General features: G+C 35.2%; 1 protein-coding gene across 1 annotated transcript in view; it reads right to left on the bottom strand.

Moving 5' to 3' along the window:
* Window positions 1-9,356: 9,356 nt before the first annotated feature.
* The window catches only part of LOC308416080 (heat shock factor protein 3-like), a gene marked incomplete at both ends in the record, with an annotated part of 41,701 nt that continues 32,136 nt past the window's right edge, over window positions 9,357-18,921 (bottom strand). The window contains 6 exons of the mRNA XM_080911103.1: window positions 9,357-9,628; window positions 10,317-10,377; window positions 12,284-12,383; window positions 14,007-14,222; window positions 18,242-18,372; window positions 18,577-18,661. Of these exons, the coding sequence (XP_080767229.1) occupies window positions 9,357-9,628; window positions 10,317-10,377; window positions 12,284-12,383; window positions 14,007-14,222; window positions 18,242-18,372; window positions 18,577-18,661 (865 nt within the window). The remainder of the gene's footprint in view (window positions 9,629-10,316; window positions 10,378-12,283; window positions 12,384-14,006; window positions 14,223-18,241; window positions 18,373-18,576; window positions 18,662-18,921) is intronic.

Genomic DNA, 18,921 nt, shown 5'->3' on the forward strand with positions numbered 1-18,921 from the left:
GTTGGTCCAACTGGCACTCAGCATTCAGAAGAATAAAAATAGACCCTTTCTTATCTCCTTGTACAAAGCTCAAGTGTAAGTGGATCAAAGATCTGCACATTAAACCAGGTACCCTGAAATTATTGGAAGAGAAAGTAGGGAAAACCTTAGAACACATAGGCACAGGAGAAAATTTCCTGAAGAGAACACCAATGGCTCATGCTCTAAGGTCAAATATCGAGAAATGGGACTTTATGAGATTGAAAAGTTTCTGTAAGGCTAAGGACACTGTCAAGAAAACAAAATGGCAGCCAACAGAGTGGGAAAAGATCTTTACCAACTCCACATCAGATAGAGGCCTAATATCCAAGGTATACAAAGAACTCAAGAAGCTAGACACCAGAGAATCAAACAACTCTATTAAAAAATGGGGTACTGAGATAAACAAAACGTTCTCAATTGAGGAATATCGAATGGCTGAGAAGCATCTTAGGAAGTGCTCAGCATCATTAGCCATCAGGGAAATTTGTAATATATACTAATTAATCCAGAAGTAAAAAGGAGATAGATTATTTAGAATTCTGCTATAAAAAGAGAAATGTGAATCTGACACTGTATTTCATGACTGTAACATTGCCATGTGAGAAGCTGAGGCAGGAAGATCATGAGTTTTAGATCTGAGCTACATTGGAAATTTAAGCCAATATGGGCCATGTCAGAAGACTTCATTAGAAACAAAAGAGCAGGGATAAGTATGGGAAGCAGGGAGAGAGGGTGGGAATGAGGAAAGGAGGGACAAAATGGAAAGGGATCAGACAAATGATGTGTATTTGGCAGCATAAAATCTTAACAAAGGATAGTTTAGGTGTCATTGGCCTAATTTCCAAGCTTTACAGATTAACAGGGCACTTTTATTTCCTCAAAGTTTTTTTTCTGTTTTACTCACAAAACTATAGTACTATTCGCATTACTTCACAAATAACAGTCTCCTGGTTCCATTTACTTTAGAGTAGCTAATTGATTTTCTTGTTAATCACTGTATTCTAGTGAGATATGACTGTGAAGCTCATGACAGGGGTTTTTGGGAAATGCAAGCACAACCAGATAGTATACAGCTGACTAAGTGGAAAAAATGGTCTCCTTGACATAATAGCAAAGTCAGAACGGCACTCCTATGAAAAATGAAACAATAAAGAAGTAAAAAATTTGGGTACAGTGCTTAACAAAAAATTCTCAATTGAGGAATATGGAATGGCTGAGCAGCATCTAAGGAAATGCTCAATATCCCTAGTCATCATGGAAATGCAGATCAAAACAACCCTGAGATTCCACCTCACATCAGTCAGAATGGCCAAGATCAAAAACACAGATGACAGCAGATGCTGCTGAGGATGTGGAGAAAGAACAGTCCTCCATTGTTTGTGGAGTTGTAAGCTGGTACAACCACTCGGGAAATCAGTCTGGTGGTTCCTCAGAAAATTGGAAGTAGTACTACCTGAGGACCCAGCTATTCTACTCCTGGGCACATACCCAATGAAGCTCCAACATCTAACAAAGACACATGCTCTACCATGTTCAGTGTAGCCTTGTTTACAATAGCTACAAGCTGGAAACAACCCAGAAGTCCCACAACAGGGGAATGGGAAATTGTGGTACATATACACAATGGAGTACTAGTCAGCTATTTAAAAAATTCTAAGGCAAACAATAGAAATTGAAGCTATCATCCTGAGTGAAGTAACTCAGTCACAAAAGAGCACACATGGCTCAGTCCTTCTCAGAAGGGAGAACAAAACACTCATTGGAGGAAATAATGGGACAAATAGAGGAGCAGGGATTTAGAGATTCATTTAGAGACTGCCTCACCAGGAGATCCATCCCATATGCAGCCAGTAAACCCAGGCACAATTACTGATATCAAGTAGTGCTTATTGGCAGGAATCTGATATGGATGCCTCCTCAGAAGCTCTGCCAGAGCCATATTGATACAGAGGAGGATGCTTGCAGCTAACTATTTGACTGAATATGGGGACCCCAAAGAAGGTGGTAGAAAACAGACTTAAGGAGCTGAATGTGTCTGCATCTCCATGGGTACAACAAAATTATTAACGAATCAAACATACCACAGCTCCCAGTGATAAAAACACCACCCAATGAGTTCTTATGGAGAGACCCATGGCTCCAGGTGCATATGCAGCATAGATTATTGCTCTTTGGAATCAATGGGAGAAGAGGACTTTCATCCAGAGAATGGTTATTTTTCCCAGTGTAGGGGAATGTCAAGGCACTGAGGTGGGAGATGGAGGTTGGGAGAGGGAGCACATTCATGGAGGCATGAGAGGGGGAGGGGGTGGGATTGGCGGAAAGACGATAACATTTGAAATGTAAATACAGAGACTATCCAATTAAAAAAAAGCAAAAAGAAGCAATAATACAAGTATAGCAAGAGAATGAAAACTGGGCTTCAGACAGGGCACGTGAAAAAAGCAAATTAACAACAAAGGAAGAGAAAACACACCCGAAAGCTCTAGAACAAAAAGAAGCAGATGTACCCAAGAGGTGTAGATGGCAAGAAATAATCAAACTCAGAGCTGAAACCAACCAAATAGAAACTAAATGAATTATACAAAGAATCAACAAAATCAGAAGCTTGTTCTTTGAGAAAATCAACGAGATTGGGAAACCCTTAGCCAAACTAACTAGAGGGCACACAGAGAGTATCCAAATTAACAATATCCGAAATCAAAGGGGACACATAACAACAGAAACTGGGGAAATTCAAGAAATCATCAGATCCTACCACAAAAACCTATACTCAAAAAAAAAAAAAAAAAAAAAAAAAAAAAAAAAAAAAAAACCTGGAAAATCTAGAGGAAGTAGACAATTTTCTAGTCAGATACCAAAGTTAAATCAGAATCAGATAAACCATCTAAACTGCCCCATAACCCCTAAAGAAAAAGAAGCAGTCATCAAAAGCCTCACAACCAAAATAGCCAAGGACCAGATGGTTTCAGTGCAGAATTCTATCAGACATTCATAGAAGACCTAATACCAATACTCTCCAAGCTATTCTACAAAATAGAAACAGGGGGAACACTACCCAACTCAGTCTTTGAAACCACAATTACACTCATTCCTAAACCACACAAAGACCCTACAAAGAAAGAGAACTTAAGACCAATTTCCATTAGGAACATTGATAAAAAAAGCACTCAGTAAAATACTTGCAAACTGAATCCAAGAACACATCAAAATGATCATTAACCATGATCAAGTAAGCTTCATTTCAGGGATGCAGAGATGTTTCAATATATGGAAATTCATCAATGTAATCTACTGTATAAAAAACTTAAAGAAAAAAAAAAACATACGATCATCTCTCTAGATGATGAGAACGCATTTGACAAAATTCAACACCCCTTCATGTTAAAAGCCTTGGAAAGATAAGGAATCCATGTCCCATACCTAAACATAGTAAAAGCAATATATAGCAAACCAGTATCTAACATTAAACTAAATGGTGAGAAACTTGAAGCAATCCCACTAAAATCAGGGACTAGACAAGGCTGCCCACTCTATCCTTACCTATTCAATACAGTACTGGAAGTACTAACCAGAGCAATCAGAGAGCAAAAAGAGGTTCAAGGCATACAAATTAGAAAGGACGGAGTCAAAATATCACTATTTGCAGATGATATGATAATATACTAAAATGACCCCAAAAATTCCACCAGAGAACTTTTATAGCTGATAAACATCTTCAGCAAGTGTCTGGATATAAAACTAACTCAAACAAATCAGTAGCCTTCCTCTACTTGAAGGACAAACATGCTGAGAAAGAAATTAGAGAATCAACACCCTTCATAATAGTTATAAAAAATATAAAAGACCTTGGTGTGACCCTAACCAAGGAAGTGAAGTATCTGTATGACAAGAACTTCAAGTCTTTGAAGAAGGATATTTAAGAAGACCTCAGAAGATGGAAAGATCTCCCATGCTCATTGGTTGAAAGAACCAACATTGTAAAAACTGCCACCTTCCTGAAAGCAATCTACAGATTCAATGCAATCCCCATCAAAAATTGCACTCAATCATTTGTAAAGTTAGAAAAAGCAATCTGCAATTTTATTTGGAATAACAAAAAACTTAGGATAGAGAAAACTATTTTTAACAATAAAAGAAGTTCCAGGGAAATCACCATCCCTGACCTCAAGCTGTATTACAGATCAATTGTGATTAAAAACTGCATGGTATTGGTACAGAGATAGGCAGGTAGATCAATGGAACAGAACTGAAGACCTAGAAATGAACCCCCACACCTATTATCTCTGACAAAGTAGCTAAAATTATTCAGTGGATAAAGGACAGCCTCTTCAACAAATGGTGCTGGTTCAACTGGCAGTCAGCATGCAGAAGAATGCAAATCAACCCTTTCTTATCTCCTTGTACAAAGCTGAAGTACAAGTAGATCAAAAACTTCCACCTAAAACCAGGTACTCTGAAGTAGAATGGAAATTGGGTAAGAGCTTAGAACACATAGGTACAGGGGAAAATTTTCTGAACAGAACACCAATGGCTTATGCTCTAAGATCAAGAATCGATAAATGGGACCTCATGAAATTGCAAAGGTTCTTGAAGGGAAAGGACACTGTCAAAAGGAAAAAAATGGCAACCACCAGATTGGGGAAATATCTTTATCAATCTTACATCTAATAGAGGGCCTAATATCCAATATGTACAAAGAACTCAAGAAGTTAGACTCTAGAGAATCAAATAATCCTATTCAAAAATAGAGTTAAAAAATTCTCAACTGAGGAATATTGAATGGCTGAGAAGCACCTAAAATGCTCAATATCCCTAGTCATCAGGGAAATGCAAGCCAAAACAAGCCTGAGATTCTACTTCATACCAGTCAGAATGTCTGAGATCAAAAACTCAGGTGACAGCAGATGCTGGCAAGGAAGTGGTGAAAGAGGAACACTATTCCACTCTTGTTGGGACTGTAAACTGGTACAACCACTCTGAAAATCAGTCTGGATGTTCCTCAGAAAACTGATGTAGTACTTACCTGAGGACCCAGCTATACCACTCCTGGGAATATGCTCAAAAGAAGCTCCAACATCTAACAAGGACACATTTTCATAGCAGCCTTATTTATAATAGCCAGAAGCTGGAAACAACACAGATGGCCTTCAGCAGATACAGAAATTGTGCTACATATATACAATGAAGTACTACTCAGCTATTAAAATTAATGACTTTATGAAATTCCTAGTAAAATAATGAAACTTGAAGCTATCATTCTGAGTGAGGTAATTTAGTCACAAAAGTACACTTATGGTACGTACTCACTTATAAGCGGATACTAGCCCAAAAAGCTCAGAATACCCATGAAACAATTAATTCACAGATCTTATGAAGCTCAAAGAGAAGGAAGGTCAGAAGGTGGATACCTCAGTCCTTATTAGAAGAGAGAACAACATGCTCATGCAAGGAAATAAAGGGACAAATAAAGGAGTAGATATTGGAGAAAAGATTCTCACCAGGGGATCCACCCCATAAGCAGCTATCAAACCAAACACTATTGTTGAAGCCAAGTGGTGCTTATTTGCAGAAACCTGATATGGATGACTCCTCAGAGGCTCTGCCAGATGCATACTGATACAGATGAGGATGCTTGCAGCTAACCATCAGACTGAATATGAGGACTCCAATGAAGGAGGTAGAGAAAGGACTTAAGGAGCTGAAAGGGTCTGCAACCCCATCAGAAGAAGAAAATGATTTACTAACCAAACCCACCACAGCTCCCAGGGATTTAAACACCAACCAATGAGGTCACATGGAGAGACCCATGGCCCCAGGTACATATGCAGCAGTGGATGGCATTTTCTGGCATCAATGTGAGGAGAGGCCTTTGGTGTAGTGAAGGCTCATTTTCCAAATGTAGGTGAATGCCAAGGTGGTGAGTTGGGAGAGGGTTGTTTGGAGAAGGAGCACCTTCATGGAGGCAATGGGCAGGGGAGGGTGGTGGGATTGGGAGAAGGGAATAAATATGAACTGTAAATACAAAGATTATTCAATAAAATAAAATACAACATTAGTTACGTTAACCCAGACACAGAAAAACAACTGGCGCTTAAGGACAAAAAGAGAGAAGTGGATTTCTCTAGGTGTGAAGGCTTAACCCTCTAGAGGCACTGAAGTATGAGGAGAATTAGGAAATATGAAAGGAGAGAGAATGCTTGAGTCCCACTCAAAAGGGAAAATAAAATAGTCATCAGGGTGGATGGAAGAAGGAAACTGGATGGGAAAGGGTTTGGGAAGGGAAACGTGTGGGTTGGGAAGCAGGTATAGAGAGAAGCCAGAGAAAAAGAACCAGAAGAGTGATTGGAAATTGGAAGTAGGCAGGCAGGTAAGGGGCCATTTTTATGATGGTGTCAGAGACATGGAATGGAGAGGCTCCGGGGAGTCTGTGACTAGCTGAGACTCCTGGGAGTGAGGAGATGGACCCGAAGTAGTCACTTCCTGTAGCCAGGAAGAAGGACAATTAATCTTATTATTTTTTTCTTTTTTTCTTGCATATTCTCTTTATTTACATTTCAAATGTTATCTCCTTCCACCCCAATTCCATCCCTCTCCCCTTGCTTCCATGAAGGTGCTCCCTCTCTTACCTCAGCACCATGGCATTCCCCTACACTGGGAAAATGAGCCTTCACTGGACAAAAGACCTCTCCTCCACACTGACACCAGAGAATGCTGTCCTCTGCTACATATGCAACTGGAGTCATGGGTCTCTCCACCTAGAACCACGGGTTTCTCCATGTATACACATTGGTTGGTGTTTTAGTCCCTGGGAGCTCTGGAAGGTTTGATTGGTTGATAATGTTGTTCTTCCCATGGTGTTTCAGGTCCTTCAGTTGAGAAAGACAATTCTTAGACCCAAAATATTTCATGCCTACAAGAACAGCAGGGACAAAAATGGAGCACAGATTGAGGGAACGACCAACCAATGACTGGTCCAACATGAGATCCATTTCATGGGCAAGTACTAATTCCTAAAACTATTAATGATATTCTGTTATGCTTACAGATAGGAGCCTAGCATAACTGCATTCTGAGAGGCTCCACCTAGCAGCTGACTGAAATATGTGCAGATGCCCACAGCTAAACATTAGACAGTGATCAGGGAGTCTTGTGGAAGAGTTGAAGGAAGGATTGAGGAAGCAGGAGGGGATGGGAACTCCACAAGACTAACAGAGTCAATTAATTTGAACCCTTGGGGGCTCCCAGAGTCTGAACCACCAACCAAAGAGCATGCATAAACTGGACCTAGCCCCTCTACCCCACTCCCTGAACACACATAGCAGATGTGCAGTTTGGTCTTCATGTGGTTCCCCAAACAACTGGAGTAGGGCTATTCCTCGCTTTGTTGCCTGTCTCTGGATCATGTTCCCCTAACTGGGCTGTTTTGTCTTGCCTCAGTGGGAGAGAAGTACTTAGTCCTGCAGTGACTTGATGTGTCTGAGTGGGTTGGCATCCAGGGTTTCACATAATCAGAAAAGGAAGGGGTCAAGATGAGGGGTGACTGGAAGAAGGTGGGATGGAATTGGGATATAAAGTGAGTAAATAAATAAATTAACAAAAAGAGGAGAATTAAAGAGATGGGGGCCCAGTGATTGTCAGGAAAAATGGTAGTGAGTGGCTAAACCAATACTAAGGATGCACGGAAAAGCCTTCTGGAAATTCCTTAGTTAGTAAGCTACTTCCAAATTTTAATTAAAATGGAGTTGGAGGGGATGTAATATGCATGGAGAGGACAAAATGTTCCTCCAGAAGACGTGGGTTATGAAGTAAAAAAGTCACAGTGTCAAGTACAAGTTTCTTTCTTATGACTTATAAGTTATTTGAAGTGAAAAGAAATAGTGCACACTCACTCACTCACACACACACACACACACACACACACACACACAAATCAAAGTGTGTATGTAACCCATTCTCCTTAATATATGTACACGCAGCCTAGATGTTTCATTACTTATTGCCGCAGACCTGGTTTACAACAAAGGATATGATACCATGAAAAGTATGCTCAACTCTTTATTGACTTATATAACATTACAGTGACAAGATGTTTTTCAGTTTTTGAAATACTCTAGTTCACTCCTGCATATCAAAATCTCAGCCATCACTAAATGAGATCTAGACTTTCATTAAGATTTCTCCAAATTATACAAACCATTTTATTTAAATATGCATTTAAAAAATAGACACTGAAAATAATGACCAATTTCTCCTTCCTATTAAAGCGACTTCATTAGTGAGCCTATTGGAAAAACATGTTAAACTTTAAAAAATAAAAGGGGTAAAAACCAACTGAATTTGTAGACCATTTAACAGGTGGAATAAAGTGTTACAGATTGAGTCCTTTAGAAGCTTGCTGTTTTAGTATTCAGCTTACTAACATAAAACTTTCAACATATTCTAAAGTGTTCCTTAAACTGAACAGATAACCTTAGATTCTAAGTGCTGTGTTGCTCAATGTTTAGCCCTGTATGAATGTTGGTGTTGGAATAGTTTGTATGAAAACTGCTCCAGCTTTAGGTAAAACCACACTAATTTTGAAAGATAATATTCTATCAAATAATTGCATATCTGTCAAAGAATAGTGATACAGATATAGATTACGTGGAAATGATAAAGTTGAGAAATGGTTGACTGTGAATGTTAAACCATAATTTCAAATAAACCATTTGTTCTTGAGTTTCTGCATGTTTTTAATTTGCTAGAGTTTGATTCTTGGAGTTCCTGTTGAAAATTTTAGATGACAGTCAATATGTTAACTTTGTATGTGAGATGGCCATTATACAGAAAAAATACTATTCTGCTGAAAATTTAACTTTCTTTAGGAATTAAAAACCATGTTAAACTGAAATAAAGTGGAAATCTATAGAATAAATGTATCTGTAAAATCTAGGGGTAACATTTTCATTAACTCTAAACCTTGCTTTTAAATCTTGTGACAATTGTTTTTTTACTATAAACAAAGTCTACCTACAGAAAATTTCTAACTACTTAGAAATGCAGTAACAACTATCTCTGTTCTTGGAACAAATAAGGTATTAGAATATTATTAGTTTAAAAATTTTTAAAAACTAACTTATTACATTAAAAATTGGATATACTTCTTATGTTATTTTGTGGTCTGAATTTCATCCTAGTTGTCAAAACTTGTCCAGAATTTTTAAGTTACAGAATTTTCCTAATGAAGATGCATACACTAGCCAGTAACCATGGAATATCTGTTTCTCCAGAGGAAACGAGATTCATTGAGACTTAAAATAAATTGTAACAGAAGATTGATTTCAATATGTTTTTCAAAAAATATTAGTAACTGGGTTGAGAAAGGGAAAAGGGAACACACTGGATTCTCCACTGGCTTCCATATTTTCAACAGTATCTTCTTGTGGAGTAGAAATATTGGGGATTACATAATTATGGTCACATAAAGCTGATATGACATTTGGTGGATTCTTCAGATCATCCAAAGGTATGTTACAATCTTGAAAATTTTCTCCAAAATCACATATTAGTGTCCCATCCAAAAGGCAAAGCTCGGGGTTTTCCATAAATTGTATCATATGTTTGTCTGTGGAGAGACAGTGCTTTGTTACATGCAATATAGGGGGGAAATGTAAAACAAAGTATAATTCACAGTCTCACACTGTTAAAAACTTCATGGGAGAAATTGTTATTCTTCTAATATTTTGAGTTAAACACTCTTCAAATTGTTTATCTTACCCAGGAAGAATATACTATTATTCTTAGAAATTACTTTAGCCTTTACATAGGCTATCAATTTTTAATACTTCTCCATATGAAAAAAGATCTAATTACATCCAAATACATGTTTAGAATTAAGGATGTACTAACCAATAGAACATAAATTTGGTAGACTACACTATCCATAAAATATAAGGCTAACCATGAATATCTGTCTGCGATTAATAAACACTAAATGACTTATTTTCTGAAAAAGAACTTTTAATATCATGTAAAAAAAAACTTACACTGTATCCTTTTGATGTTTGTCATGGCTTTTAAAATCAACCACACTGCAACTTTTTCTCTCTTAAGTTTATATAGTAAACATTAGGGCTCTTTAATATATACAATCTTATTTAAAATAACTTATAAAATGAAAAAAGTAGTTTATACATGAATTGACTGAAGATTTCAAATGGTAAATGGCTTGCAAAGGATCATATGGATAATCATTTGTAAGTTTGGGACTGAGATGTATATTTTCTGATCATTCTATAAATATTCTTTTGTACCTTCTCCCCCATTGGAATCAAGCAGACTTTTCTTTTCTTCGTTTTTCATTAGACTTGGACTCTGGGTAAAAAAAGAGAAAACACTAGAATCCTTATCAGCATATCATTTTTAGGAAAGTTAAGTAACTGAGAGAAAATATTTCCCTTGAGGATCTGAGAGTATGGTGTGTTCTGCAATATGAGGTCCCATTTTCAATTCTCTGCACCCAAAGCATATTTCTTGAGAGATTAACACAGTTAAGAAAAGGTATTACTGTTTATCTTGTTTTCTAAAAGTTGGCTTTTATTTCTAACTGCTGTTTAAGCAGAAAGGAAAAAAATCACAATACAAAGTACAGCTACAGCCAACTCTACCGTATAGGTTTATTTTTCACTTAACTACAACTAATGCCCACCAATATTTATTAGGCAAAACAGAAGGAAACACAGTATGTCCTGTATATGAAAATGCATGTTTTAACCTGAGTAATGAGACTCACCAAAAACCGACTACTATGCTTGGCAAAAAGGAAACAATATGTATTTCAAGTCATTGCTGTCTAAACAAGATAACAAGAATGAATTTCCTCAGAGTCTAGCCCTATCATTGGCTAATAATGAAAAATAATGGTCCTATTTATACAGCTTCCTTAGTTGAATAAATAATTCTGAGAGAATAGAGTTTTATTTTTTTCTCTTAAAAGAGCATCAATAAAAAGATTTTACTAAATTTAGAAAAAGGCCTGTAAGGATACTTTTAAAGACTGTTGTCTAGGAGGAATTGCGTTTCCTTATTATTTGTACGCAAATGAGGACTTTCTTTCACTTCATTTTATATATTTCATTATATTATTATTTTATTATTATATGTAATATATAATTACATGACTTACCTCCCTCTGGCCCCTCCCAAGTTCGATCCATCCCTTTAACTCATTCCATGTGCCCACCCTCACTCAGCAAGGAAGACTGTTTTGTTTGTTTTGAGACAGAGTTTCTCTATACAGTCCTGCCTGTCCGAGAACTCACTGTATGGTCTAGGCTGGCCTTGAAGTCGCTGGCCCTGATCTCCTGGACTCAAGTGATTCTCTTGCACCAGCATCCTAATTAGCTGGGACAATATATGTCTGTACTGTAAATAATTGTGACACCGTATAAAGTTTGGGGATTATTAATCACATGTACTTACTCTGTAACTGTGTGAACAAAGGATTTATACTGGATTATATGGGTTTCTAATGTATAAGTACCTTAAACTATTAACATCTTGCAAATACAATATATTGGACAAGTTTTGTAATTGATCAGTATTAAGATACCCAAGGAAAATGCAAATAGGTCAATGAGATAATACAGTGTACCTTATTCTTATATTATTCAGTTAATTGAAAAGATTTTCTGCTAATAATTTACCATGTCAATATTCACGTGTAATGTATGAATGGATAGTGCATAGAGAGTAATAAAGAGAAGAAATATAGATCTGATATTTATTTCTGCCATAATATCTATCTTGAGTAAAGTTTCATATTTTTTAAATAAAGTAGGAAGTTCATAACATACAGGCTGAAATGAAAACAAATTACAAGAAAGATCCTCTAAACAAGATGACATCCAGATATCATAAGAAGTTTTGTACATCACTGGTACATACTGTGAAAATAAAAACTTTGGAATAATAAAATCACTATAAACAGAGCATTATAACCTTTTATCATGAAATATGTTAATATTTACTATTTTAAGTTATGAGAAAAAGTAAAACTATCATGTAAAGACAAACTGTGATATTTCTATAAGGAAGAGAAACATTGTTGTCTGAACTATGCAAACATGAAATATACTGAATTAAAAAAGCCAAGGTAAAGGCACAAGTATTCTTACATTCAAGGCTTGGTATTTTCAGTGCTAATTTCTACATATCATTCTACTTTTTGCACAATCAATATAAAGGCAAGAAACTCACAAACTTGAGTTGATGAGCTTACCTCACTTAAATGATCAGAGTCACAATCCACTGTCTTCTTAGATAATAATGAATTTAGCTCTAACAAATTTCCTTCAGCATGATGCATATTCATTTTATCCCTTCAATGAAAAACACAGAGATGGGGATTGAAGGTAGGTGCAAACCATGGTATTATTTCTAAGAAACAATTATTCAGAAAAATACAACAGACAATAAATTGAAAAGATTATGCCAGATTATTAACTAAGAAACCATAGAACAATATTCTACTTTGGGCACTTTTCAGTTATAGACATCTCATTTCTATACTATAAATGCTACTGCTGTGATATTTCAGAATGGATACAGCAATTATAGCACACTTCTCAGGGAAATTCCAGAGTTTTCAATCTGGCAAATTACAGAAAAGGATGGAAGGAAATAATTACATTAGTCCATTTCTAAATAGGAAGTACTTTTCAACCCAACAAAGCTGTCAATAGCCACAGAACTGTATGTTTTGATAATTTTATACAAAATAAAGATGATAAATCACTGTTTCAGAAAACTAAGATCCAAGACACCAAAACAATATTATGAGCAGAGCCCAAATGCCTAGACTATCTTTATATTTATGATATTGTAAATATTCAAATTTATGTTTACAAATGACTTGATTCCTCTCTATGAAGAACATCCAGTCCGAATCTCATCACAAGATGGGAGTCACATGCTTGGGTGAGTGAGGCACACATATTAGTTGTCAGTAAGCAAAGTGTACATATTTTTTACTTTCCTTCTGAGGCTCTTGACTGCATTTTGTCATTCATTAGGAAAGCCAGCATTCTGAGAAACATTTATATTTATATCAATTATTATACTCAATATCAATACTCAACTTGACTTCAAGAAGCTATTAAATTCCTGTTTGCCAATAGCAGATGAACCCTCTGTTTCTTCTTATATCTTTCTTAATTTTGTAGATCTCGGACTCAGATTTAATGGCCGAATCTATCAGCTTAAAATAATCATCCTAATCAATACTGTCATTGTCATGGTTTGTTATGGATCTGGTAAAATTCAGTACATTAAAAAATTATTTTAGTGTCTAGAGTTGTTACTTTATGCATATGTCTAAGAGTCTACAGTTTGGTTTGGGGTCAAGCTGAGGAAGCTTTTTTGGGTGTGTTTGTTAAGAGGATATTTATATCATGTCTTTCAGGAACTAGATGTGAACTTTGTCCCTCTGAGGTTAGGCAATAAATGAGAACCAGTAATGACTTGTACGAATATCAGATGATAAAGCACTCAGACAATTGTAAGTACTGCTGATGAAGGTGAAACTTAGGCACATATCCCCAGGACAGAGTTGTGCTGACAATGGAGCCTTTGTGGCTCCAATTTAGTAGGAATTTTGCTGAAGCATACACAATCTTCAAGTTCAGGAAATGACATTTCTTCTTTCTTATAGTTCTGTTCCAAGCAGGAAGTTGCACTCTAATATTAGAGATAATAACGGGTATAAGATGGAGTATTTTATACTGACAATGCTGGGATCTCATTTAAAACCAGAGGAGGAACAGTCAATATATTATCAGCATATCTGTAATACATGAGAAGCAATGATGATGTCAAGAATTGAGGTGCCTAAGGGAAATGCTTCTTTAATCGCAGTTAATCATGTTTCTCTTGGCATACCATTGAATATGTTTTCAAAACCATATAAATGAGTACTTAGATTAAAGGTGGAGAACACTGAATACCTGTTAATTATATTGTTATATTGATTGTCTGGTTTGTCTTTCATCAAAATTGAATCCTGAGAAGAAATATCTAATTCCAAAGATATATCCTCAGGTTCTTGTTCAATGGATTCTTCAGTTATTTGTTCTGGTGAAACTGGTATGGTTAAATCCAACTGAACGGTCAGTGACTCTTCATTCATAGGTTTATCCTGAACTGACTCTGTAGGGTGTTCTCTGAAAAATAGTGCAAAGAACTATTAACCCAACATGTTGTAAGAATTCAAATCACTTGGCCTATAGTATATCTATTTATACTGTATAAGCAGATTTGCAATACTCAGATCAAAAACCTATATTGTGCTAATATGCTCTCCTTTAACTTCCTGTATATAATATATAGCATAATGCTCTAACATACTTTAGAGACCAAGTGATTATTTAGCAATGCAAAATAAACTATTAGTCCTTGATGAAGCATAAATGAACACTGAATAAATTCTAAGAGAAATATACCAAACACAAAAGATCACTGAAATAATTCTATTGATACAAAGTGTGAAGAACAGTCAAATTTAAATTTTAGAGACAAAATAAGTCTCATAAATGGGGATGATAAATTAACCAATGACAAGATAAGTAAAATGTATATATGTATACATATAACTAAATATCACTTATGAATAAATACTGGCACTAAACTATATCACCTTAATCTTAATTGAGAAAAACATATAGAAACTATTTTCTCATTTAAAAGAAGATATCTAAAGGTAAAATAATATAGTTCTTTGATTGTTATATTATGTAGCAAGCTATTGAGGCTTATATCAAGAAAAAGATATAAAAGCTACAATGCAACCTAAAATTTCCACTGATTAATATACAGAAGAGGTTAATCTCAACATGGCATTAATGATTTCTTTCCAGCAGAATAATCAGGGGGTAGAGAGATGAATCACTGGTCAACTGCATCAGCTGCTCTTCCAGAAGTGGTGGGTTCAATTCTCAGCACCAATATATGTTGATTCACAACTGTCTGTAACTCCAGTTCTAGGAGATCCAAGGCCTTCTTCTGGTTTTTATGAGCACCAGGCACACAACTGGTGCACAGGCGTACATTTTGGCAAACACCCACATAAATCAATCTTCTTTTTTTTAAAAAAAAAACTCATATAGAATAATGAAATTTGATTAGTAATCTTATTTTTTATATTTTTCTGAATTGAAAATTATAAGTGTCTCAAATATTTAAATACCTACACATTGGATCTAAGAAGACCAATTATCAAGTTAACTTTCAGGTAAATTTGTATAGTTATAGATATTTGAATGATTTTAAATTTGTGGCTATTAGAAGCCATAAAGTTTGAGATATACTTACTTTTTTCTTTAGTAATGCTTTTCAGTATATTCTGATTTTGAAATGTGCCTACTGTTAGGAATATTTACTCCTATCCACTTGGCAGACATGACACTACCCAGATGGCTTTCATACTGTTGGCTTTAAGATATCATATATATCTGTCCATCTGTCTATCATCAATCCAATATCCATACAAAAAATAATTCAGGAACTATTGTTCCATATTTGTTCTTAAAATATGAGCTCATTATTTTGCTCTAAGAAAACACATTTCTTAGACTTAAATGATTTAGCAGCTTGTTAATCTCCTTTGTATTCCTAAGTATGGTACAGTCATGCTCACTGTTATAATGACCTCTCCCTCAAATATTTCACTCCTACCAAAATATTCTACCTCCTGGGTTTCCTTTTGATATTGCTGTACATTATTTTTATAAATACATGCCTCTGCAATGGTAATGAGAATGCTTTTCCATAGTCCCTTCACTAGACATTCCTTATGAAAACTCCTTTCTTCTATACTAGACTTATCATACTCCATCTGGACTTCTACGTATACAAATACGTTTTATAATGTCTAAACAAGGCCAGGTAAGGTAGAACATGCCTTTAATCTCAGTACTTGGGCGGGAGAAAGAGAAATATTTCTATGAGTTCTAGGCCAGCCTGATAAACATAGTGAATTTCAAGACAGACATAGTTACATGGTGAGGACCTATCTTAAAAACAAACAAACAAACAAACAAACAAACAACAGTCTTAACAAATGTCTAAATGTTTAATGTTTTAAATATTTAAACAAATAAACCTTAATATCTAGTTGTCTCCCATCAATAAAACATACTTAAAACAGCATACACAAATAATCTTATTAAATATTGGTTAAAATGTTACATTTAGAAATAAATCATAGAAAGGAATTCATGTAATAAATATGATCCAAGTTCTGTATTTGAAATGAATAGATATCCCTAAAGGTTAAATAATGGCATCCACACTTTGGTGATAACTAAAATGTGTCTGATTGGATTTAACGCCTGTTTTACAGGAAAGAAATCATGCCTGGTATTATAAACCTACCCTACTACCATGAATCATAAAGGAGAACCAATTATGCTGACTGTGCCAGCATAATTTCTAACTATATTCAATACCTAATACCACAATATTTATAACTCTAACAGCTCATCAAAGAAGCTTCTCTTTGAAACAGAAGGAAATAATTGCAAAGACCCCCACAGCGCTTCTTCAAAATGCAGAGAGCTGATTGTGGGGTATTCATCCTCAAAGGATACATTTGTAACACAATGCCTGCACCTAAGGCTCAGGGAACATTGTGAAAGAAGGGGCCAAAAGATAATAAGAGCCAGAGGACCAAGAAATGTTATGTGAGATTGTATCTCCTAGAAATGACAGTAAAGCTATACTCATGATACCTTAACAAATAACGGCTGACTAAATAAGACCTAAGCAAGACCATAACAGACTTGCTAACAAAAAGGGCGACATCTCATGGGCCATATCCTAGATGAGAACTACAGACACCTAATGGCTTTTGAAAGAGGGAAAATCAGTTTTCCCCAAGTATGAACTCCTTAATTAATTATCCAACACCAAGTTGTCAGACCTGAAACCATATACATCCAAACAACACTAAACAGTCTCAGCAAGCTGTATTTATATGTTAATGCATATATGAATATAAAACAATTAAAGGAAACAAAACCAGGATTGTGAGAGTGAGAATGGAAATTTGGAAGGGGTTAGCAGGAAGCAAGGAGAGGGAGAAATTATGCAATTATAATATTTAATATGTATAAAAACTCTAATAACTATTTGGTAGGTATGTGGTGTGTGCATGTATATATGTATATGCTTGTATGCTGGCCTATGTATTTATTTGTGGAGAACAAAGATCAATATCAAATGTCTTTCTAACTTCTTCTTTGGGTTAGAGTCTCTCCACTGAATGTGGAGCTTGCTATTTAAACTATTCTGGCTGGTCAGTGAGTCTGTAAGATATGGCTGGTTCCTTCTTCAATGCCGGGGTTATGGAGTTTCGTCACTATGCACAGCTTTTCTGTGGACGCTGGGGTCCAGACTGACTTCCTCAGGCTCTCACAGCAAGCACTTTACTTACTAGCCATATCTCCAATCCCTGAAAATCCCAATTTTGTTGGCTTTTTTCCATCCAAATATGTACTTGCTACATTTATTAAATATAAAATGTGTACCAATTTATTTTTTGTAAAGTTGAGTCATTCAACCCAGGGAATTCTATGTGCTAGGCAATTATTTTACTAATGAACTTTATCTCAAGCCCTTTAACTCATTTCTGTTTTTCTAAGTGTCACTTTTTTTCTACAAGAATTTCAACTGGTTATCATCAACATGCAGATTATATATATATATATATATATATATATATATATATATATATATATATATATATATATATATATATCCTGTTGTGATATAAGAAGTACTTTCTGTAGTAAAAAATTCAGGTCAAACTGCTTTGCAGGTAGTTTTTTTTTTGTTTATGAAAGAGAGTAATAATTTCCATGTTATGTTTTGTTTTACATGTACTTTATGCTCATTGTAACTAGTAAAATTTCAATGCATACTATAAACCTTTAAAAAAATTAAGTACTGACAAAAGTGTGTTCACATACTTTTATGCAAAAATGCTTTTAAAAATCTGTACATTTATCTCTGTTTTTAAAAAATAAAGTTGTTTAAATAAACAAAACAAAAAAAGAAAGGGAGTAATAATTTAAATGGATTCAAGTCTACTATTTAATAAATATATACCAATGAATAATATATTGTTAACATATCACCAGTAGTCTGTTTCATTACCAATATATTGCTCACAAAACTTGCTTACCCATCATCTTCATTTGGTTGGTCTGTAGGTGAAACTAAACTTTTGGATTCTTTCAACATTGGTAAGACTCTATCAAGGAGACTTTTATATTTGTCTTCAACAAGTTCATAACCATCTTTTAATATCTCCATCTAAATAAAAAGTTTAGAGAAAACGAGAGTTGGCTATACTTCTGTGTATATATCTAATATTTTGTGGATCACGGTTGTTTAAATTCTCAGTGATACTACTTAACAATTATATAAATATAATAGGAACTAAGGGTGGAAATTTCATTGACAACAAATATTTGTTTTGAAACCATCCTCCAACAGTGTTTTGCTTCAAAATCTTACAGCTTCTTTCTTCTTGTCGTCTGGAATTCGGAAATACTGATGATCCCATTCTGAATCTGAAGCTTCAGACATGAATGATATTGACCTGTAATGAGACACACAAACTTATCAGAAACTCTATTAGTGTTTTAATGGTCAACCAGCTCTGTTGTACAGAACCTGAGTTTTATTTATCCTTTGTTTTCATGATTCCCATTAGAAATTATTGCTTTAGGTTCCAGAATCAAGGGTAAAGTTCACTTAAAAGAGCCAGTTATTCGGAATTATATCCCTGGATGTTAACCACCTCCCAAAAAGGTTTAAAATTTTTAGTACATCTTGTAATCTAAAACTAAAGCAAACAGT

This window comes from Micromys minutus (assembly GCF_963924665.1).
Source record: "Micromys minutus genome assembly, chromosome: X".
Taxonomy (NCBI): domain Eukaryota; kingdom Metazoa; phylum Chordata; class Mammalia; order Rodentia; family Muridae; genus Micromys; species Micromys minutus.